A 23,389-nucleotide genomic window follows, 5' to 3' on the forward strand; every position below is an offset into this window, starting at 1 on the left:
TCTCCAGATTTTGTCAGAAGTAAGATTCAAAGAAGTTATTCATGTTCTGATGCAATGTCTGAGGAATTTCCAAGGAAGTCAACAGAGTTCCAATAATATGAACAAGGCTTGAAAGAAGAGTCAGGAAAAGGAGCTACATCTGGCCACAGCTGGTGAGGGGTGGAAGGGTCAAGTTCCCATACTGACTTGAAAGAGCAACAGGCAAAATCTCCTGGCCATTGCAGGTGGCTAGTTCTCCATGATGCTTTTCTCCAAAATGACTGCTTTGAATTTTTCACTATCAATGGAGGAGCCAAATAACTGATATGCAGTGTAGATAACATGCTCTGTGATAGTTCACAGGTAGATATAGGGACCCTCTGATGCCAGAAGGGGTATTGTCAGGCATTCAACAGGGCCCAGTGTTCACCACCAAACTTCCCTGACTCTAATAGCTGTCCTTACGGACCCAAGGAAAAGCACCAGTGAGCATAGGTAGTGAGGAACAGGTGCGCACAGACAGGCAGAACACACAGGATAATAATGGCACATTTTTCTATGGCATCTTAAGTAAGTTGACCCAGATCACAATGGGTAATCTGTAGCAGAGCTAGAAAAACTGAAGGTGCCTTTCCCAAGTGCCTTGCTTGTTCCTAGCTACTGGTTGTGCTTGCATGTAACACATAAACACATAGTTTGTTTTAGCCATAGTGTGTTCAACAAAACAGGAGTCATCTGACAAAAGACAAAACGAGCCACAGTTGGAATATCCAAAGCTTGTTCCCCCCCCACCTGCTATTGCCTCTGTGATTTGGTGGGTGGGTGGGGTGGGGTCAGGGACAAACAAATCATGGGCAAGCCAAGCTGTTGAATTTGTACATAATGCTAAACCATAGTTAGAACAAGCCACACTTTATAAGCCAAGAACAAATTGTGGCTTCACATCATGGCATTATGTTGACTTATTTGATTCAGGCAATTGATAACTTCAACCAGATTCTCCAATCAGGGTACATTTTCTTAAAATAAATAAACAATATACAGTAAATGCCATCATAAAACCACAGTAAGGCAGAATGAAATCAAGAACACCCACCTACCCACAATTTCCCCAAAGCTTGCCTTTTGCAAGGGAGATCTTAACTGCCTCCTTAAATTTCAAGGGGCATTTTCTTTCCTGCTCTCCAGAGCTGCACCCCCAAATAATCAATAGGCACTGAGCCCCTCTTTTTTGCCAATGGTGGCAGCTGCCATGGTAACTCATAACAGGAGAAGAGGAAAATGATCAAGAACAAGCGGGGCAGTGAGCGTATGAGAGGTGTCTGCTATTTACTGCGTGCTTAGCCAATTCCTGGGAAAAACAAGCTCATAAGTCAGGAAGACGGAATGTTTCTGTTTAATGCATCACAGGCGAATGAAAGGAGAGCATGTGAAAGTTGAAGGGAGTGCAGATGAACTCTGGACATGATCAGTACAAGCAGGTAAGGGAGAGTCTGCATGGCTAGCCAGTGCGGGACCCAAATTCAGGGAATGCCCCTGCCGGAGACAGGCAGTATTTTTGAGGCAGAACTTAATTGCTTCAATATATTATGCTCACTACCAGAGTATGTGAGCATTGGACAAATGGATAAGCAGGAATGAGCCCATCCAGGCAGGAAGCTATGATACAGGGCAACAGTTCTATCCAAGGGGTTCTCTTAGGTCATCCTGGTTGCTCATGAACCATATCCTGCTCTATTATATTCTATTTGGGCCTGAAATACAGAAAAAGAGCCGGCCCTGTCATTAGGCAACTGGTGTGAGGTGCCATGAAAGGGCAGCCAATAGTTGGTAACTTGGTGTATTGCTATTACATAGCTGCCAAGTTATCCCTTTTTTAAAGGGATTTTCCCTTATGCTGAATAGGCTTCCTCGCGAGAAAAGGGAAAACTTGGCAGCTATGCTATTATTGTGTTTTGACAGCCAACTTGGGGGGGGGAGGCATTATCTGACTCTGGAATAGACTACATTGGTGGGGAGGGGGACACAATTTGCTGCTCCACCACAGGAAGCAAAATGTCTGGACCTGGCAGCAAAGTATCTTCAGCTCCAAAAATAGAACCAATAAGCAACTGGAGATGTATCTCTAGGCTTTGTCCTATTTGTGACACAGAACATCCATTTATAAGGTCCCATTTGGTTGGAAATGGTTTCTATAGCCACCGCAGAACCTAAGCCCGGAAATGTCACCTCAGGCACTTGGCAGAGTGAAGCAAATCTTTAAAAGGGGCGCAGCCTTCAGTGCAAGAGAGGCAATGGAAGAGACAGAATAAATAAGGGCATCAGCAGAGCAGAAATGGGCCCCCGGTTCAGCTGCCAGCAACTCCAGTTACAAAGATCTCATGTAGCAGCACTGGGAAAAGACGTTTCTCAGCCTGGAATGCTGGAAATGAATGCCAACGTGCAAATTTACATCAAGGCCACACTTGGGATCCTGTGTACAGTTCTGATCACCTTACTTCAAAAAGGAGATTGGAAAAGGACCTTAAAAATGGGCAGCACATAGTTAAATTATAGAACTTGCCCCCACAGGAGGCAAGAGGATTGGGCAAATTCATGGAGGAGAGGGCTATCAATGACTGCTAGCCCAGATGGCTACGCTCTGCCTCCACAGTTGGAGGCAGCAATCTTTCTCAATAACAGTTACTGGAAGCCACAGGAGGGGAAGAGTGCTCTTGTGCTCAAATCCTGCTTGCAGGTTTGCCTACAGGTTTGCAGGTACCTACGGGACCGCCTCTCCCGGTATGCTCCTCAGAGGACATTAAGGTCCACAAATAATAACATACTGGAGATTCTGAGTCGCAAGGTGGTTAGGCTGGCCTCGACCAGGACCAGGGCCTTCTCAGTACTGGCCCCAACCTGGTGGAACGCTCTGTCTGAGGAGACTAGGGCCCTGCGGGATTTGTCATCTTTTCATAGGGCCTGCAAGACAGAGCTGTTCTGCTTAGCCTTTGGACTCACGCAGTCTGACCCCAGGGTTACCCTCCCCTAAGGTTTTATCTTATAATGGTTTTATCTTACTTGTAGATTTTTAATTTTAAAATGGAATTTTAACATTGTATTAATCTGCATTTTAATTGAATTGTTTCTTTTATACCTGCGTTTATATTTTTGTTCTTAGCCGCCCTAAGCCCGGTCTTGACTGGGAAGGGCGGGGTATAAATAAAATTATTATTATTATTATTATTATTATTATTATTATTATTATTATTATTATTCCCACTGGCATCTGGTTGGCCTCTGTGAGAACAGGATCCTGGGCAAGATGGGCCACTAGCCTGATCCAGCAGGCTTTTTGTATGTTCATAATCAAAACAAGGAGTTCAAGCAACTTCCCTCTGTGGAAAGGCTACAACATTTGGGTCTTTTTAAAGAAAAAGACTGACTAAAAGGAGACTAAAAGGTGCATATACATGGGGTGAAGAAAGGTTAGGGAAAATCCCCCCCCCTCATAATACTAGAAACAGAGGCCACACAATGAAGCTGAATGCTAGGAGATTCAGGAGAGATAAAAGGAAAGACTTCTTCACATAGCACAGAGTTAAACTATGGAATATTCTGCTATAATATGTAGTGATGGCCAGCGGCCACCAACTTAGATGGCTCTGTTGTTGTTTAGTTGTTTAGTCGTGTCTGACTCTTCGTGACCCCATGGACCAGAGCACGCCAGGCACTCCTGTCTTCCACTGCCTCCCGCAGCTTGGTCAAACTCATGTTTGTAGCTTCGAGAACACTGTCCAACCATCTCATCCTCTGTCGTCCCCTTCTCCTTGTGCCCTCAATCTTTCCCAACATCAGGGTCTTTTCCAGGGAGTCTCCTCTTCTTATGAGGTGGCCAAAGTATTGGAGCATCAGTTTCAGGATCTGTCCTTCCAGTGAGCACTCAAGGCTGATTTCCTTCAGAATGGATAGGCTTGATCTTCTTGCCATCCATGGGACTCTCAAGAGTCTCCTCCAGCACCATAATTCAAAAGCATCAATTCTCCAGCGATCAGCCTTCTTTATGGTCCAGCTCTCACTTCCATACATTACTACTGGGAAAACCATAGCTTTAACTATACGGACCTTTGTCGGCAAGGTAATGGCTCTACAAGACAAATTAATGGAGGCTTAGGCTATCAATGGCCATTAACTATGATGGCTGTGCCCTGCCTCCACCACCAGAGGCATGAATGCTTCTGAATGCCTGTTGCTGGGGTTAATGAGGAGGAACATGCTGCTCTCCTTAGGCCTGGCTTGCAGATCTCCCTTAAGCATCTGGTTGGCCATTGGGAGAGCAAGATGCTGAATGAGACAGGCCTTTGGTCCGCTCTAGCAGGGCTCTTTTCATATTCTTATGATAATAGCCACTGCCAGGCAGGAATAGACAATATTGTGCAGGATAGACCAGTGAGCCAGCTCAAATTCATAGCTTCAGTTGGGGAAATGGGTCGGGCTGGAAGAGAGGGACTGCCAACTAGATTAAAAGATTCTGCAATAAATGAAAACAAAAACCCCTGTTGTCTGGAGCCACCATGGAAGATGTTACATTCTCCACCCCCTCCTTTATCCAGCAGAGGAAAGCAACTCACCCCCCCTCCCCCGCCCCAGCCCCGAGACTTGAAACAAAGCTAGCGGGAGCCACAGATGTGCTCGGAATAAGTGCATCTGCCACTGAACAAAGACAGATGCATAAATGAAGCACTCTGTGCCCAAGGAACCAGAACAGATTGCCTCCGATTGCAGCAGGCTCTGTGTTTGGAGACTCAAAGGGCCTTGTAGGGTTATTCCTATGCTATCGCTGCTCTCCTCTTCTCGTTTGACCCTGCGGGAGTTGCATAACTATACATGCCAATGAATTGGTTCTGCCTGCCATTGGCTCTGGCTCCATCTACTGCTGGTCTCCCTGCTTACCACTCTGCCAGTGTATTTGGGCACCAGTTCTCCCTGCCCTCCACTTACATGCTCTCCCACATTCATCAGATGGAAATAGGGACATTTCTCATTCCCTCCCCCCACTGACCCTCCTTGAGCCCCCATTTTTCTCCCCCATCCTGCACAGCATTTCCTATCGGAAGAAGGATGAGTGCCGCCACTGCTACATCAGCAGACATGTCCACTGTCCTGAGAAAACCCCTTAATCCTGATTTTATTTTATTGCATTTTATTCTTTGGTAGATTTACAAAAAGAAAAACACACACCAATACAGTGGAACCTCAAGTTGCGGATGTAACCCGTCCCGGAGGCACGTCCGCAACTTGAAGCGTTCACATCCAGAAGTGCTGCGTTGGCATGATTTAGTGCTTCTGCGCATGTGCGAAGCGCGATTTAGCACTTCTGTGCATGTGCGAGCGGCGAAACTTGGAAGAAACCGTTCTGGTACTTCCAGGTTGCCGCGGGACACAACTTGAAAAGACGTAACCTGAAGCGGACGCAACATGAGGTATGACTGTAAATAAAATTTAGAAATGGGCAAGATTAGATACGGACACATAAAAACCGTTAAAAATAATAATCAAGACTTCTTGCACTCTGCTCCGTTTCCCCTTTCATCCTGCCCAGAGTGGTTTTGCAGGGCTGGGTCTCAGCAATTGCAGCCTCTTCACCTCCTCTCCCACTCTGCAGGGCTGCTACAACCTGCCCAAGGGAGAAGGCTAGCAGGCAGAGGCAAAGGGATGCTTCCTCACAGCCATGGCTGCCACTGCTGCTCAGGACACATCTTCCCTGAGTTCAGTGCTGGCGGGGGAAATTGGAACATCCTGGGATCGAATCAGAAGTCACAATGGCTTTTGTAATTCTGGGTCTGTCCCTGGAAAATATGGACACTTGGAGGGTTATGCACTTAGCGTGGGGGTTGCAGAAGCCCCCACTGGGTAAACCTAGTGGGAATTTTAGACTGTAGGCTCCTTGGGGACTGAGTATTGTCAGTTTTACTTATGGTACAAAGTGCCGTGTGTATTACCAGCACTGTAAATAAGACCAGTGGAATGGAAGGAGGTAGGGGTATCTGCTCACTGAGTACCAGACACATTTAAAAATTATGAGGGAGGGAGGAGAGGAAGTGTGAAGGAAAAGGTGACTCATGTTTGATATGTCAAATCCTCTCAGCAGTCCCTCAGCTCAAGATATCTTGCAGGCAGATTTTGTGCAGAAGACTGTCAGGGAGTAATTGAACCATCCTTTAATCCAACAATAGCTTTTCGGTAATGCTTCGTGTGTTAATTCCACGCCCATCAGTGTTTCCACAACATACACCCCCCAGTTGAGATTTAGCTGGCCTGCAACCAAAGATTCTGTTCTTTTTAAACAACCCATGTGTAAAAGTTGCCCTCCAGCTCCTGCCCATTTGTAACTCTCCCTCCTGCCAATTCTCCCTTTCTCTCTCCCTGCTTTCCTTTTCTTTCTTACATTCCTCTGAGCCACTCCCTCTTACAACTCTGGGTAAGGTCTATAGCTCAGTGGCAAAGCCTGTGCTATGCATGCAGGAAACCCTTAGTTTTGGAGACGAAATACTGTATCCCCGAAGACCAGTTGCTGGAAAATGCAAAAGAGTGCTGCTGTTGCACTCAGGTCATAGTATAATAGAATAGTAGAGTTTAAAAACATCCTACGAAGGAGATTCCACCACCCAGGGGTGAAACTAGGCTTTCTTTCACCCAGGTCAAAGACTCAGTTCAGCACTCCCACATGCGAGTTTGCACACATGCATGCATACACCCCTCAACACATTTGTTGAGCATAAGATGTTCCCATACAGGATATTTCTTACTGGATCTATTATAGTGGAGCAGCCTCCAGAGCACTTAATTCATGATTGTTCCATCAATGACCTGTTGCAGAATAAACTCACAAAAAACACCTCCAGTCTGGAGGGGTCCAGAGTGGGGTAGAAATCTTCCCACTGTTTACCTTGTATGTCAGAGAGAGAATGAATCAACACTTTTGAAACATAAAGGTAAAGGGACCCCTGACCATTAGGTCCAGTCGTGACAGACTCTGGGGTTGCGGCGCTCATCTCGCGTTATTGGCCGAGGGAGCCAGCGTACAGCTTCCAGGTCATGTGGCCAGCATGACAAAGCCGCTTCTGGCGAACCAGAGCAGTGCACGGAAACGCCGTTTACCTTCCCGCTGTAGCGGTACCTATTTATCTACTTTCATTTTGACATCCTTTCAAACTGCTAGGTTGGCAGGAGTGCTAGGTTGGCAGGAGTTTGGAACAGAGGAAGCTCCCAATACATGGCTAGATTATTTGTACTTTTTTACCCATTACTGCCTACAATTACTGGTCTTTTACATCACCTGCTACCAAAACATTTAAACAACAACAACCCAGAGATCCTGGCATTTGGACACAGTACCTTCTGCATGCTCTCCATCAAGCTATCATTCCCTTCTTTAATATTTACCTGTATTTGGGGTTTCTACATTTTTTCTACTGCAAAGAAGCCAATTTTGTGGCAAACATGCACTTTTGGCCCCCAAGCCATGGAGAAGCAGAGTGCCTTCCTCCTTCCCCCCCCCACCACCACCACCCATCGCTCCACGATGCTAAAGTTGGACTTTCCCAGGCTAGATATAGCAGCTCCCCAGGAATGGAGACCGAATTGGGGATCTGAACTGAACAGACAGATATGCACATCCAGTTATGATAACCCGGGTGGGGTGCTGGAGTCCATTTCATATTGCTGCATGGACAGCCCATGAAAGTCTCAAGAGGCCGCCTGCAGCAAAATGCCAGGAGCGATGAAGGCAGCTATCAGTCACAGCAAATTGTTGCTGAACATGCACCTTGGAGCACTTCTATCCGTCAGTCGGAGATGCCAGCAGATTAATTCAGCAACGAGCCGAGGTTTATCTTGCCTTTCACAGCTGAATTTTGCCCTCCAGAGTCCAGCACAATTGCGGAGGTGGTGCAGAAATCATAGCGTTTTCGGCCTGGGATTGATCCGGAGGTCACTGCAAGGACCTTCACACCTGGGGACAGATGTTTGTGGCAGGCAACACAAGGCTTGTGAGCAGTAGAAAACACACACAAGGCCCTGCAATTCCTCTTGCTGGAGGCTGACACATGCACCAATTTTACAGGATGGTCAGCAGTGTGCACAAGTGCAGTAGCAACTGTGAAGCTGAAGTTAGCCAGTGGTGACAAACAGGCCCTTTCCACATGCTCAGGAGCATTTCCCCTTCGTTTATTATTTTACATATTGTTACACGCCACCCCAATCTCTGAGTGGTGCAAGATTCTGGGGTACCAGGTGTGTTTACCAGGATCTGTGTCCCCTTTTGGACAATGGGGCACAGCAGAGTCTGCGGTGTCTTTATGATATATGGTTTATGAACATACTGTATATACAACCTGTGCCCAATGAGGGAGTTCTGAGCATCCCATCCCATGTGGGGCCAGCCTCTTACAAAGGCAGTAGCATGCTTGCCCTGCAGCTTGCCTTTTCCTGAGAACAGTCACATCCCACCTGCTGTAACCTTGCTAACCTAAGCCCTGGTATTCTGTAACACAGAAAGAGTCCCCACTCATCTGCATTCTTCTCACACCTAGTTCTTTGATGCTTTTGCTGTGCTTACACCCCCAGACTCTCACCTCAAAGGCTGACTCCATTGCCTTTGAACCCATGTTGATTTCACAGGATTAAGGATGTTGGACACACAATCCAGCACACTGGGTCTGACTTAATGAGCCGCCACACGTGCCACACGTGCTAATTAAAGGATTAACAGAATATCACACAGTTTAAACACACATCCAGAAATTGGACTATATGACCCTTGAGATCCCTTCCAACTCTATGATTCAATTATTCTACCTACACATGAGTCTACTAATACACATGAGTCTAGTTATCATCTCCAAGGAAATTAGCTTTGACACCCCCAAACCTTAATTGAATTCTAGCATCTATCAATCTATAACATTATCAGGGGAAGCAGCCTGATATTTTGCATATTGTTCCTCTGCCTCACCTTCCTCTCTTCCTTCTGTTGATTCCCTGGTGCTGAATTTTAAAGTGTAAGCTCTTTGAAGCAGGGGGTTGATTCCTGTACCCGGGAAAACACCATATGTGATAATGGGGTGGAGAATCAAGTTCTTGCCCCCAAGGCCACATTCATCCTTGACACCAAACTATTGTATTGTTGCTCACACCTCAATCCCCAGGCAGCAAGAGATTTCAGAGGTTCCTGTGCTTTCCCCGGGTTCCATTTCCTTGGAATGAAAAGTCAATGGAGACTGTAGTGTCTTTAGGATATATGGTTTCATTTACACATATACAACCTGACCATAGGCTGGAGGGGATCTCAGCATCAATACCCAAACAGATCCTGCTCCCCCATTATGGTTACAGGGAAGCCCCAAGCTCTTGGGACCAGCACCGAGCAAGACAAGCCTCAGTCTCTCCAGCATCAGCCAAAACTCACATACAAATCTCTGGCCATTGTACTACTGGTACCTTACAAGGTGATGTCTCTTCCAACTAGGTGAGGGGGGGGTTACTCCCATTGGTCTCTATGGCAACCCCTTTGGACTAGTAAATGGAAGCATTTAACAGGCCAGCTGAGACCATGACCTTAACAAAAGTTAACCAGGTTTCCCCTTGTAGATTGTAACTTCACAGTCACATGATCACAGGTTGGAAGGGACTCATGGGCATCATCCAGACTGACACCCCCCCAACCTATAAAAGTATGTTAAGAAAATTAAGGGGGAAAGGCAGCCCTAAAAGACATCTCCACCTCACACAGCGTTGCGTGAATTAGCCACAGTAATCATCAAAACGATTTGGATCCCATCTTTCACTGGTGTCATAGTTTTGGAACCTTTCGTTAGTGCATATTTGCATATATTCAACACTGAAACCTGAATTAATTAATGCTGAGAACTGCTGCAACTCTTTCAGTTGGATGTTTTTCAGTTTGCTTTGCTGGCACTTTAATTAACGGCAGGGCTCAGCTTTTGTTCATTAAAAGTTACACATTATTTCCAGTAGAATCCTGACGTTACTTACTGTAAGATGTGAAAAGGGACAGCATGTACAAAGCCAAACTGCCTCCGCAAAGGGTGCAGACACCTGAAACCCAACATTTATTCCAAACACCAGGAGCCTGGATCCATTTCTGTGGATTGTCTGATGTGTATCACACAACACAGTCTTAATGATCCATCTACATCCCATTAAGGAACTGGCCATCTGTGTCAGCCATGATGATTCTCTTACCTTCCTGAGGAGCAAGCAATTTCCCTCCTCTGCTGGTGCCAAAGATGATGCCAAACAAGCACAAGATGGAAAAGGGGGTTCCCCACATGGTGGGTCTTTGGTAGCCCAGGCAGGCACTGCTGGGAATGCTGTACCTAGAAGAGAGAGGGAGCAGGTGTCAGCAAGGGTCCCTTGCGAAAAGAGAAGGGTCAACATGTCTTTCCCATTTCATTGGAACAACAAAAGACTCGCCTTCTATCTCAGCAGCTAATTATGCCTGCTCCTCCCCTTCCCAACCCAGTGGGAATATTAGCTACTAAAGGGGAGATAAGATAAGCAGACTGTGATTCCCTCCAGCTTTCTCTGCTTCAGGAAGAGCATCAGAATTCAGCACTCAGAGCCTGGCTATTTAACACTACTTTTCAAGTGATGACTGTACCACGTAGTCAGGACCTAAGTCAGGGTAGCCAACATAATGCCCTCCAGATGTTATTGGACTCCAACTCCCAGCAGTCCCATTTGGAGGGCACCAAGCTGGCTACTTCTTACCCTTAAGTGGTGCTAAATTAGGGGCGCACGATTGCTCTGTACAACCTCAAGGCATGCCACCCATCCTTTCAAAACCCTTTTAAGGTGGTTGAAAAAATTCAGTGCTGTTTTGCCCAAATTTGCATCAAAATGTCATTTTCAGCAAAATCCACTGGCTGCAGCGATAAGCCTGGGGTGGTTGTGTGACGGTGTGTGTGTGTGTGTGTGTGTGTGTGTGTAATGAGTAGAGCCCAGATTAGCTGCTACATCTGGAAAGCTCCTTTCAGGGAATCGTGGTTTAGCATTGCACAGCTTCTGTGGACTCCTTGATGTGAAGCAATTATGGGAGCCTTCTGGTGCTAAGGGATGAGCTGACAGGATATTTTGTAGAATTGTTTGTAGTTCAAATTAGTGTCTCAACTTTTCTTCTTTTTTATTTTCTCTCAGTGGAAACCCTGCTTACAACCCCAGCCTCTGGAATGACGAGTCTTCTGGAAGAAAGTCCATTATGACAGGGGAGAGCCGAGTAAAGGAAGACCAAGTGTCCCCACTCATTTTTGGCCCACCTTCCCTGGGCCCAATTTTGCTCCTGGCCTGTACCTTGGATGAAACTTCATACACAAGAAGAAACTGGTGTGTGCAGATGGGTGTTATTTGTTCCAAGAGGGGTGAGATGTGTGCCAGTGTCCAGAAAACATGATATAAATATTTTGGGGGGGGTGGGGGGGATGGTTAGCAAGGCCACCACTGAGCTTTGGAGGACTGATTTTGCCAGCTCAGGAAATAACCTGCTGTAAACTCCTTTATTATTCCAGTAACTTTGCAGAGGTAGGGGTGCCCTGTTTGCAACAGTGTTCCTACTTGCTGAGCTGGGGTGGGGTGAGGCTGGAGGAGCACCACGTTTGTGGCCATGGCATCAGCAACCCAAAACTACCCTGACCCTGCTGCTGCCTTGCTCTGTTCCCTTCTGGGAAGGCTCATCTCACTGCTACTAAGATTAACTTCCTCACTGAAACCTGATGAATTTCCAAATGCCTAACTTTGGTTGGCTTGTCCCCTCTGGGTTGTATCCAATGTTAGTCCTACGCAGAGTAGACCCACTGATGGCAATTTCACTCTGAGTATCACCTTAGTTGGATACAACCATATGTCTTTAATACAAAATATTAATTTACAATGTCTCGATATCCAGAAATCATTGGTTGTTCAGCCTCTGAATGGATCTATACATGCAGCAGAATGATGCTGTGAAATGGACTATGCCAATTCAATCAGTCAGTCAGTCAATCAATCAATCATTTCACTGTATGCCACCTTTCCAAAGTTAAAAGCATGCAACATATTAAGAATTACCTAAGTACAAACATAACAAAAGTAGTCATGAGCAATAAACAAAACATCAAAAAGCACACAACCAAGTTGAACAATTCCCATATAAATAGTAAGATACAAAATAAAGATACAAAAAAATAACAGTGGGAACAGCAACAAACCCTCCCTCACTAAAAAACCCCTAAGCAATACCCCAGCCCAAGATTATGTTCAGCAGCCTCAGTTTTTGTAGCTGGAGTCAGTCAGGGCCTTCCCTTCCCAGCCCAGGTGGGAAAACGCCTGCAAGGCAAGGGAGCAGATCTTCCAGGAATCACAGCCAAGTTTCCAGTCTGCGGATTGGGGGGGGGGGCAGCAATTTTGGACCCTTCCTCTATGTTTTCCTCAGTGGGGGGACCACAGGAGGGAAAGGAGTAGATTCCAAGTTTTCAAGAAGAGCCAAAGGCAACCAACATCCTATTTGCACAGTGGCCAACCAGTAACTAGCCACCTACAATTGTGCCACTATGTGTTGTTGTTGTTGTTGTTGTTGTTGTTGTTGTTGTTGTTGTTGTTGTTGTTGTTGTTCCTCCTCCTCCTCCTCCTCCTCCTCCTCCTCCTCCTCCTCCTCCTCCTCCTCCTCATTTCCTATAACCAAACTCTTCCCTGCCCATCTCAGGCTGGGCCAACTATTGCAGATAGAAATTTACACACACTTACCCCTGAATGCTTTTGTAAGTCTTATCAGAAGTCTTCAGACTTCGTTTGAAATCCCTCACATCTCCCTTTCATCTCCAGATTCTGCTATTTTTCCTTTTGCCAAACTACAGTCTCGGTTATGGTATTTATGGGATACCCTTTGTAAAATGGCTTGAGCCTCCTCAGATTTCTCCTAGGTTTAGTCTGAAGAGAACAGTGTTTACTCCAGGTTTTGGAGGGGAAATGACTCTCTGTGCCCCCCCTCCCCCAGTGATCCTACCTCCTCACCACACCAGGTCTAGGGGGCTCTTGTCAGTGGGCCCACTCCTGGGGTGCAGTCCCTTGGCTTAAATTTTGCCCAGGTAAAATTCCGTCACACAATTCTCTTTGGACTCCATTTTTACTTCCAGAAGCGAATGTCTGGACTCCCTGGAAGCTTGCTGTGCCTTCCCAGAGACACAGAGGTTTAACCTTCTTCTGCAAATTGTGTTTTACGAGGACTTGGGAGCGCCTGTAGCAAAATAGTCCAAGGATTGTGCACACATTCCTAACCTGCAGGAACTTCAAGGGAAACAAGCCATTCTGAATAACACCGGCAAATTGGAGATTTATGAAGGGTCTGCCCAGGAGTCAACTGTTGAGATATTTTATTTATATTTATTTATTGAAAACATTTATTTACTGCCCTACATAAAACTCACTTTATGAGTCCCCTAACACAAATGTAAATAAAAAAAAGAGTAAAGCTATTTGGTTAAAACTACTGATGAAGCCAGTGTCAGTAAGGCTGAGGGAGGCCACACTCAAACTGTGAAGCTAAGTCATATGAACCATGGTGCAATTGGATAGGAACAATGCCCTACAAGTGGTAGATGTGTTCAGTGGTGCAGGTAGGGTAGTCCAAGTAATTACTACTGTTAATCAAATTATGTTTCTAGATCCAGGACTGGTTCTCCTAATATTTTTTTCCCAATGAATGGCTTGAAATGCCTGATCATTTATCTCCTGGTGGCAGCTAGAATGGAAATTGCCCATCAATGGAAACAACTCAACATCCGTCACTATTCAAGGATGGTGGACCATAATGTGGCAGGAAAAAATTGACCCAACGGCAATCTGTTTTGAGGGCTGAAAGTAAATGTGATAAATTAATCTGCAGGCAGTTGGAATCCCCATTTGTGTCACATAGCCAGGCAGGGAGACCTTATAATACCACCAACTACTAAAAACAAACAAACAAAAAACAAACAAACCTCTTTCAGATGGAGCTATTTCCTAGGGTCGGCGGTTCGAATCCCCATGACGGGGTGAGCTCCCGTTGCTCGGTCCCTGCTCCTGCCAACCTAGCAGTTTGAAAGCATGTCCAAGTGCAAGTAGATAAATAGGTACCAGTCTGGCAGGAAGGTAAACGGCGTTTCCATGCGCTGTTCTGGTTCGCCAGAAACGGCTTAGTCATGCTGGCCACATGACCCGGAAGCTGTATGCCAGCTCCCTTGGCCAGTAAAGCGAGATAAGTGCCGCAATCCCAGAGTAGTTCGCGACTGGACCTAATAGTCAGGGGTCCCTTTACCTTTACAGATCTCAAGCTGCTCTTTATCTCTGGATGCAACCCTCTTGGCGTGATGCCTGACACTTCTTTGATGTGCACTGTAATGTCATGTCCTGTTTGTGTTGTTATTGTATACTATCATATGCATTATGCAACACCTTTTAAAAAGAAAGAATTATAAAAAAAACAGAACCTGCATGTATGCGTGTAGATAAAAACAATAAAAACAAGTCAGCATCCTAGAGATCAGGCAATGATCCATTGTCAGGGTGCCACAGGCATAGATGCCGCCTTCCTCATTTGCCACCTGCTTCACCTCACACCTGACCAAGGTAGCACTTGACAAAAAGACTTAGTAAGTGGTCTAAGAGGGCACAGGCAGATCAACATGGGAGAAAGTATTCGGTCAAGCCCCCTGAGCTCTAAGCCCTTTAAGGCTTTGAAAGCAATTACCAGCACTTTGAATGGGACTCAGAAGCAGAGGCCAGCAAAGCTCTTTTAAAACGTGTGGGTTATAGCCCAAATCAATTGCCCCAGCAGTTAAAAGATTTTAGAAATCTCTCCAAGGCAGAGGCTTCCACCTCCTCTGCCAGTGCTTTCCCACTTAGCGCTGCCCAGGCTTCCCTGTGAGTAGGGAAGTGGGGTGCCCCACCAGCTGGCACACTCATCGCCATCCCTCCTACCTTGGCTACCTGTGCAGTGACTCACTGTTCCCTTCTAGTTTTAAAGCTAACTGTGATGTTAGAAGGACATCCGCACCAGTCTTTCCATGATCCATAGCCGATGCCAAGCCACATTTTGCAACTGTGATTAAAAGAACCAGCTTTACATGCTTGGGTTTGGGCTAATTATTGGGTAACTAAAACACCAGTGCAGACAGAACACTAGCCACAGTTAGCTCCAAAACTGAAAGGGAGGGAGGTAGAAATTGGACACTGCAAAGCATTCCCAAATAGCAGTCCATGGTAAGCTCTGCACTGTCCCGACACATTTAGGAGAACTTCAAGCATGGTGAGCCAGATTCAGATGCACATTTATGTGCTGCATAAATGAAACACAGGAAGTTATGCAGGTATCTTGGCCCCTTCATAGTATACATTGCTTTAAATAATTTGGGGGACCTGACTCTTACCCATGTAGTCATCAAGCTTAATCTCTGCAGAGGTGTTTGCACTGGATGGCATGAGGAGCTAAGGAGGGGCAAATCCCTCTATTTACACTTTGTGCCAATTTCACCGGTGTTCATTAATAAGTCTATTCTGTTCTGTTTCCTCATTAATCTGTTTTGCTATATAAAATCTCTACAGAAACTGGTTTTTAAGCAAGTTTTTAAATGCATATTTATGTATTCCTATATGTAATTTGTTCTAAAATATGCACATTTGTATGCAATTTGGTGCTTTTTGAGCCAAGATCACAAAAATAACTATGTCCCAAGCCATGTTTGGAAGGTGTGGGTTAGGTCAATTTGCAGGGCATTCATCTAGATGACCCTTTGGGTCCCCTTTCGACCCTTCCAATCCACCATTCAATTGTTCTATGAATTTGCTTAAATACCTGGCCCAAACAAAATTCTCCTCCACCCTATGCCAGGCCATATCCTACAGTGAGCATCTCCAAAAACTGGCAAAATAATAATAATAATAATAATAATAATAATAATAATAATAATAATTCATTTTAGCTGATCTACCTTGAAGCAGGGGGTAGGAATCTCCAAAGTGATTAAGTTTTAAATGGAGGGGAAAACTTGCAAGGCACCATCTGGTGATCTGCATTTATGATCCTGCTTTGATCCCAGGTTGATTGATGTGTCAAATGAAAGGGGGAGGGAGGGAATTCACACTCCTGTGTAAATTCTGCAAGTTAGATAAATAATAAAATGGGGGCCTCACATAGCCCCCATTACAATTTCCTCGCAGGTGTGTGTACAGAAAGCTTGTGTTAAATCCCCTTCCAACAATCACTCCTTTTCTTCACCTCCTGTTAAAGGTGCCAGAAGGATACAGTTAGGCTTTTTGTTTGAAAAGAAGCTTCTCCTAAGAGGCAAGGATTCCTCTCTTTGCCCCCCTTAAAACAGGATTTATTGCACATGAAGCACATCTGGAGGTGTTTATGGAAAGGTACATGATGCATTACAAAGCCTCTGTCTTTGCTCCTCCACATCTCCCTAAGCTTACACTATACAGACCCACACCCAACAACACAGAGCCCTAAAGCTAAGCAAATTTAAGATAACTCTGAGAGCTGCTTTCTAGCCAGGTTCGGGAAGGATTTCATCCAGGAGTCAACCTTGGTGATAAAGCATGAGATCCACGGTGGTATGGCAAACTTGCAGCAGCTTAGCTAATCACCTCCCTCGGCTTAGGTGGCCTGAAAACTGTACTTGAAAAGTTGCCTTCCAGCCGACACCCCCCACCCCACCCCGGCTTTGCTTCAAACAGCATCCTTGCTTCAGCAAGCAAAGTCACCCAGGAGCAAATCAAAAAGTTCTCGCGGCCCTGCAAACAGATGTTTGAGAGAGAGAGAGAGAGAGTTCTGAATCAAACTGGGAGGGATTAGTTCTCTTACCTGTCGGAGGTGCTACACACAGCTGGCCATATTCCTAAGCAGTGGGGGAAGAGGAGCGTTGGAGAGCAATCGTGTCCCCAGCAAGCAAGCAAACTAGCAGGGAGCTTGCAGCCCACGTCACCATCAGATCTGGCAAGCCTCCTCTCCAACTTTTCAGTTGTTTTCAACTCCCCCCCCCCTTTATTTTTGGCTGCTGTGCAAGACAGAAAGAGTGGAGAATCGGTGGAGCAGAGGCAACGAGGAGAGCAGATCCCAGACTTTGCTGCAGAGCAAGCTTGATGGGGTCCTTACAGAGTTTTTGACAGCTCAGAACCCAGATAGCTCTTCTTTTAGACTCTCCCTCCTGAGTTGGAAAAATGAAGGTTCTCCCCCCCCCCCCGCCCTGCCCCCCCAACTGCCTTAAGCGCTTAAGGCTGCCTCTGTGACGAAATGCTAGTGCTCTGCCAGGCCCCTGCACTGGAAGCAAAGAGCTATTAAACGTGCCGGAATGCCAAGAGAGCTTAATCAAGCCCAGCTGGGACAGGAACAAAGGCCTACAGGCAACGAAAGCCACAACCACCTCATCCGCTGCTCTGCTGTCTTGCTGTCTATATAATGCTCTCTCTCTCTCTCTCTCTCTCTCTCTCTCTCTCTCTCTGTCTCTGTCTCTCTGCCTTCATAATGCTTGACACGTCTTAATGAGATTGTTCAGGGCCAAGGAGTTGCTGCAGGTGGAAGCCAAGCTGACAACCAGTTCGGATGCCATTGTCATGGGAACATGGGAAGCAGCCTGAGGCTGAGCCCCTTATCCACATTGTACTTTTCAAGCAGTATCACGCCACTTTAAACAGCCGTGGCTTCCCCCAAATATTTCTGGGGACCATAAGAATATAAGAGAACCTGTTGGCCAATGGCCCATCTAGCCCAGCATCCCATTCTCAGAGTGGCCAGCCTGGTGCTTGTAGGAAACCAGCAAGCAGGATCTGACCACAGGAGCCTTCTACCTACCTGCTGTGGTTTCCAGCAAGCGGTATTCAGAAGCATAGCCACCTCTGACCATGGAGGCAAAGCATAGCCATTGTACATTTTTGCAAACAATTTCCTATAATACAATGCACTGTTGTATCTTATTTTCAGTAATGTGTGCATTCCCCCCCCACACACTTTGCCCTAATACATGCATTTTTAAATATGTTGTTTCGTTCGAGAACTACATCACAAAATTCAGAGATGTGCAAATTCCAAGAGCTAGCTTGTGTTTTGGTTTGTGTATTGGTTCGATAAGTGCAAATTAGGTAGTTTCTCATTAACATGCAAACATAATTGAATTTCTTCTTTGCCCCTATTTTAAGCTGCCCATAAACTACTGGAGGGCAATTCTGCTTTTGAAATATATGTTCTTTTCACTAATCAACTTCTTGGCTTTAAACTCAACAGTGAACAAGTTCTTGCAGGGTAAACCAGCCCAGCACTGAGTCCTGCTTTTACCAGCCTGTCACTCTCTGGATATTTTTGGACCACAACTCCCATCAGACCACCAACTCCCATGTTTTTGACTACAGCTCCCATCAGCATATTGGGAGCTGTAGTCAAAAACATCTGGAGGGCGCAAAGTTGGCAAAGCCTGGCATACATCAATGGGGTGCAGTGAGGAAGGAGGATGAAACTGTGGTGCTTAGCATTGGATCCTCTGATGGGGCCCCTCTGGTAGTTCCTCACACCCTGGATGTCTGGTTTGCCTCTACCAGGAACTAAACCTTTAGCATTGCAGAACATGACCTGTGGAACTCCCTGCCAGTAGAGGTTTGGCAGGAACTGCCCCTGACTTCTTTCAGACGTCTTTTGAATGCTGCACTGCTTATGAAGGTCTTCACAATATGAAATCCTCATTTTAACCCATCAGTATCTACTGAAGTTTTAAATGAGGATGTGTGGCGGTTCACTCCACCTGCACAGAACCCCCAGACGTTTGACGGTCCGTTGGTACCTGCACCAACCACTGATCAATTACCCGCTGCCACCAACTAGTATATGCCTGATAATCTCTTCATTCACTCCAGTCAGGGATAATGTTGGAACAAACTGTGTTTATTGAAGTTCAGTAAATAAGCATGCGGTTTCCAAATGAATAGTTCTTATTATCTTTAATAACAAGTCTTATTCCCCCCTATACCTACAGTTTTTAATCAATCACAGTTCCAGACTATTTCTCCCTTCTTCTTACCTCACTACCTCTCTCTCCCCTCAGACTCTCTCCCCCTGCCCCTCTCAGAACTCCCCGCCACCCTTCCTCAAACCTCCAAAAACCAACAACCACCTCCTCTTCCCAGGGTGGGTTTATATAGTCCTCCTAACTCCACCCCCTAGGGTTCTAACTGGCTAATCCCTTTAACTCCTTCTATGCTGTCCCTAAATTTGGGGTGATCGTCACAGGATGTTTTACTGATGTTATCATAGAATTGTAGAGTTGGGAGATATCCCGAGGGTCCAGTCCCCTGCAATGCAGGAATTTCTTGCCCAACACACAGCTCAAACCCACAGCGCTGAGTCTCATGCTCTACCAGCTGAGCTATCCCTGATTTTATTATATTTCACTTGCTGTAAGCCTCAATGATATACGTCATGAAAGCATGGATTATTAATATCTAAGTAATTCAGTAAATAGGGACCCAGGTGGCGCTGTGGTTAAACCACTGAGCCTAGGGCTTGCTGATCAGAAGGTCGGTGGTTCGAATCCCTGTGACGGGGTGAGCTCCCGTTGCTTGGTCCCAGCTCCTGCCAACCTAGCAGTTCAAAAGCACATCAAAATGCAAGTAGGTAAATAGGAACCGCTACAGCGGGAAGGTAAACGGCGTTTCCATGTGCTGCTCTGGTTTGCCAGAAGCGGCTTTGTCATGCTGGCCACATGACCTGGAAGCTATACGCCGGCTCCCTCGGCCAATAATGCAAGATGAGCGCGCAGCCCCAGAGTCGGTCACGACTGGACCTAATGGTCAGGGGTCCCTTTACCTTACTTTAATTCAGTATATAGGGACATGGATGGCGCTGTGGGTTAAACCACTGAGCCTAGGGCTTGCCGATCAGAAGGTCGGTGGTTTGAATCCCCGCGACAGGGTGAGCTCTCGTTGCTTGGTCCCAGCTCCTGCCAACCTAGCAGTTCGAAAGCGCGTCAAAGTGCAAGTAGATAAATAGGTACCGCTCCGGCGGGAAGGTAAATGGCGTTTCTGTGCACTGCTCTGGTTCGACAGAAGCGGCTTAGTCATGCTGGCCACATGACCTATACACCGGCTCCCTCGGCCAATAATGTGAGATGACCGCCGCAACCGCAGAGTCGGTCACGACTGGACCTAATGGTCAGGGGTCCCTTTACCTTTACCTTTAATTCAGTAAATAACAAGGGCAGGGTTTTTTGGTTTGTTTGTTTTTTGCAAGCAGGCCCCCATTTTCATTTGTGAAATGCTGCTTAGAGAGTCTGCAGAAGCTGTCTTCCCGTGGAAGCAAAGCCCTGAATGGGGCCTCTCTCTGCCAACCCACAGTGCCTTGTTGTACAGTTCGCCTTCCAGACTGTGGTTTGGTTACTTACATTAACATAGCAGTGCTCATTTCTGGAGCCGAAAGAAATTAGCCCTGCATTTGCTCTCGATGGAAAGTCTGAGGCATTACAAAGGAGGAAGCAGGGAGAGAGGCTGGGAATGGATGTGAGGGAGCATGAATCCCTTCAGATGTCTAGCTGGCTTATTCCCCTCCCAGAGCTACAGTTCCCAGAGTTCCCTGTGAATTTATATCATGAAATTTATATACTGCTTGATTGTAACAACAACAACTATCTGAAGAAGTGTGCATGCACACGAAAGCTCATACCTATGTCAAACTTAGTTGGTCTCTAAGGTGCTACTGGAAGGATTTTTTATTTTGTTTTTACCTCAGAGAGGTTTACAAAGATGGATTGACTGCTAAAACACTCCTGTGGGGAAAATAGGGGTCTCCAAACAATTCTCAGCACACTTATTAAACTACATTTCCTAGGATTCTTAGGGGGAAGTCACGACTGTTTAAAATGGTAATATTGTGCTTTACATGTATGGTGTGAAGGTGGCCTAACTTAGGTTCATTCATTCCAGTGGGTGTACTGAGAGTAGAACCTGGTTAACCACAACCCACTGTCCCTCAGCCTAAGTTACCTCACGGGGTTGTTGTGAGGATAAGATGAGGGAGACTCTTGTATGCCATTCTGACTTCCCTGGAGGAAAGGCAGGATATAAATGAACAAATAATAATGCATCCTGTGTGCAGAAGGTCCCGGGATCAATCCCTGACATCTGCAGTGTGGAAATACAGGCTGCAGGCAGGTTTTCCTCCTCTGCCCTTTCATGCAAAAAGCGGCCTCAGGTCAAGAGGCTTGGTTTGTGAAATGCCACCTTTAAAATGGCGGCTGCAAGTGTGGCAGGATCAGTGGCCAATTGGAGATCAGGACTGATGCACAGGGAGGCAGCACAACAAGCACTGAGGGCAGCTTCCCCTCCGCACCAAATAGCAGCTTCAGAGGAGCGATTTCTGTCAGGATGGAGACACAGGAAAAACAAATGAAAAAAACAAAACAAAGCCTCACGCTTCTTGCCACGGTTCTCGTTCTCCTCAACCCTCTTGGGCCCTGTAGCTGCCACAATCCCCTTACAATGTTTAGGTAGTGGGGAGGGAACCTGCGGCCTTCTAGATGTTGGTGGACTACAACCCCCATCATCCCTGCCCACAGGCAATGCTGCTGGGACTGATGGGAGTTTGTACCCAACAACATCTGAAGGGCCACAGTTGCCTATCCCAGCTTAGGTGGATGAAGGAAAGTCCCCAGTACAGGAAAATGAGCTGTTCTAGCTCTTCATTATGCTTTGGGGCTATTCAGTTTTTTGGGGGGAACTTAACCATCATTGCATTATTAAATGATGCATTGCATGGAGAAAATGGATCATTATTTCTCTTCCTCTCTCATAATTCTAGAATTCATCCAAAGAAGCTGAAAGGTGTGAGATTCAAGACAGAGAAAAAGAATGACTTGTTTCCACGGGACATAGTTACTGTAACCCATGAAAGTGTCTGCCACTAGATGTAGCAATGGTCACCCAGTTGGATGGCTTTAAAAGGGGCTTGACTATGCTAGCCACACTATGCACAGCCTCCAGTGATAGGCCTCTGAACTCCAGTTGCCAGGCAACCAGAGTGGGAGGAAGTGCTGTTGCCTGTGGGCTTCCCAAAGACATCTGACTGGTCATCATGAGATGCTGGACTTGATAGTTCTTTGGCAGGACATTTTCTTCTGTTCTAACGTGGTAGCTTATGGCTTCCCTGAGGTATCTGCCATCCCTTTACCAGCAGTGTTATTCAGGTTTTCTTCTTTAGGTTATAAAATGGCAGCTGCCTGCCTTAAGCAAAAAAAGAAAGAGCAAACTAGAAAATGTAAGAGAACTAATAAGTAGTGGGAAGGAGAGAAAAATCCACAGTGAAATTTGCCAAGGACTTTTGGAACAGCCAACAACTACAGCCTACTTTCTGGGGACTAAAATAGCTGCCATTAATGCTACTTTTTCCTTACAGACCTCCCCAGCCAACTTGAATATGGAGAAGGTTGCTGAATGCAGTCCTGGCTCACACATCACAATATGTGTTAAGTGCTATAGAAGCCTGGCCGTAGGAGACAGAAGCAAGACAGAATCCCCATTGTCAGGACCCAGGCAGAGAGAGGTGGATGTGGCTTTCAGCTATCAAGCTTTCAAATTAGAGGTTTTACAAAGAGGCCAATTTCCTAAGCGCTGAATACTTTAAAAGTGCTGGAACAGACAGTGCTGGAAATGATGGGAAATTTCTCAAATTTCAGGCAAGGTTGTTATGTGAAGCTGGCCCCACATTTCTACGGATAAATTTCACCTTCTCCAGTGTTTGAGTTGCATGTTTGGGATATTTAACTAGAGAGGCAAATATGTGATTTTCCCAACGCGGATGAGAGAAGTAGTTGTTGCACAACACAAGCATATTATTACCCAAAGTTATCGTAATAGTGCATCACGTTCCCCTTTCAAGTAGCATAATGCAGATGTGGATCATGGCTGTTTGCGAATTGGGCTTAACTGCATAACCGCTTGGATGTTTAGTTTATCGCAGCTTATTAGAGGGGTGGCTGTGTTATCTTCTGCAGCAAACACAACTGAAAGAAAAAAATGCATAATGGACCAACCGTGCTCAGCTTCCAAGAAACACAGTTGAATGTCAACAAAGAGTCTTGCGGCATCTAAAAAAAATATTAACAACTTTTTTTGCCAAATAACTTTTTATTGGTTTTTCAGGTAAATACAAGAACAACATATAAATACAGAAAATTAACCAATTTATTAAGGCAAAAGTTTGTGGACCACAATCAAATTTGTTATTTTGTGACTAATGAACATAGGAAACCACTTTGTACTTACCCAGTCTAACTCAGTATTCTCTACTTGCTACTCTTACTGGCAGCCACACTGTAGCGCCTCAGGAATGAAATCTCTCTGGATGATGCTTCCAGAC

The 23,389-nt window shown here is 45.8% G+C and overlaps 1 protein-coding gene across 7 annotated transcripts in view; it reads right to left on the bottom strand.

The window, feature by feature from the left end:
- COL16A1 (collagen type XVI alpha 1 chain) overlaps window positions 1–17,221 on the bottom strand; it is a 134,437-nt gene extending 117,216 nt beyond the window's left edge. For 6 of the 7 annotated variants that reach the window (XM_035121186.2, XM_035121184.2, XM_035121185.2 and 3 more), the window contains exons 1-2: window positions 16,859–17,221; window positions 10,225–10,358 (exon numbers count right to left, since the gene is read on the bottom strand). In XM_035121186.2, the coding sequence (XP_034977077.2) occupies window positions 10,225–10,312 (88 nt within the window). In that variant the 5' untranslated portion in view covers window positions 10,313–10,358; window positions 16,859–17,221. The remainder of the gene's footprint in view (window positions 1–10,224; window positions 10,359–16,858) is intronic. The other variant, XM_035121181.2, reaches the window with a different exon arrangement.
- Between the last annotated feature and the right edge of the window lie 6,168 nt (window positions 17,222–23,389).

The sequence above is a fragment of the Zootoca vivipara genome, chromosome 6 (genome assembly GCF_963506605.1).
Source record: "Zootoca vivipara chromosome 6, rZooViv1.1, whole genome shotgun sequence".
Classification (NCBI taxonomy): domain Eukaryota; kingdom Metazoa; phylum Chordata; class Lepidosauria; order Squamata; family Lacertidae; genus Zootoca; species Zootoca vivipara.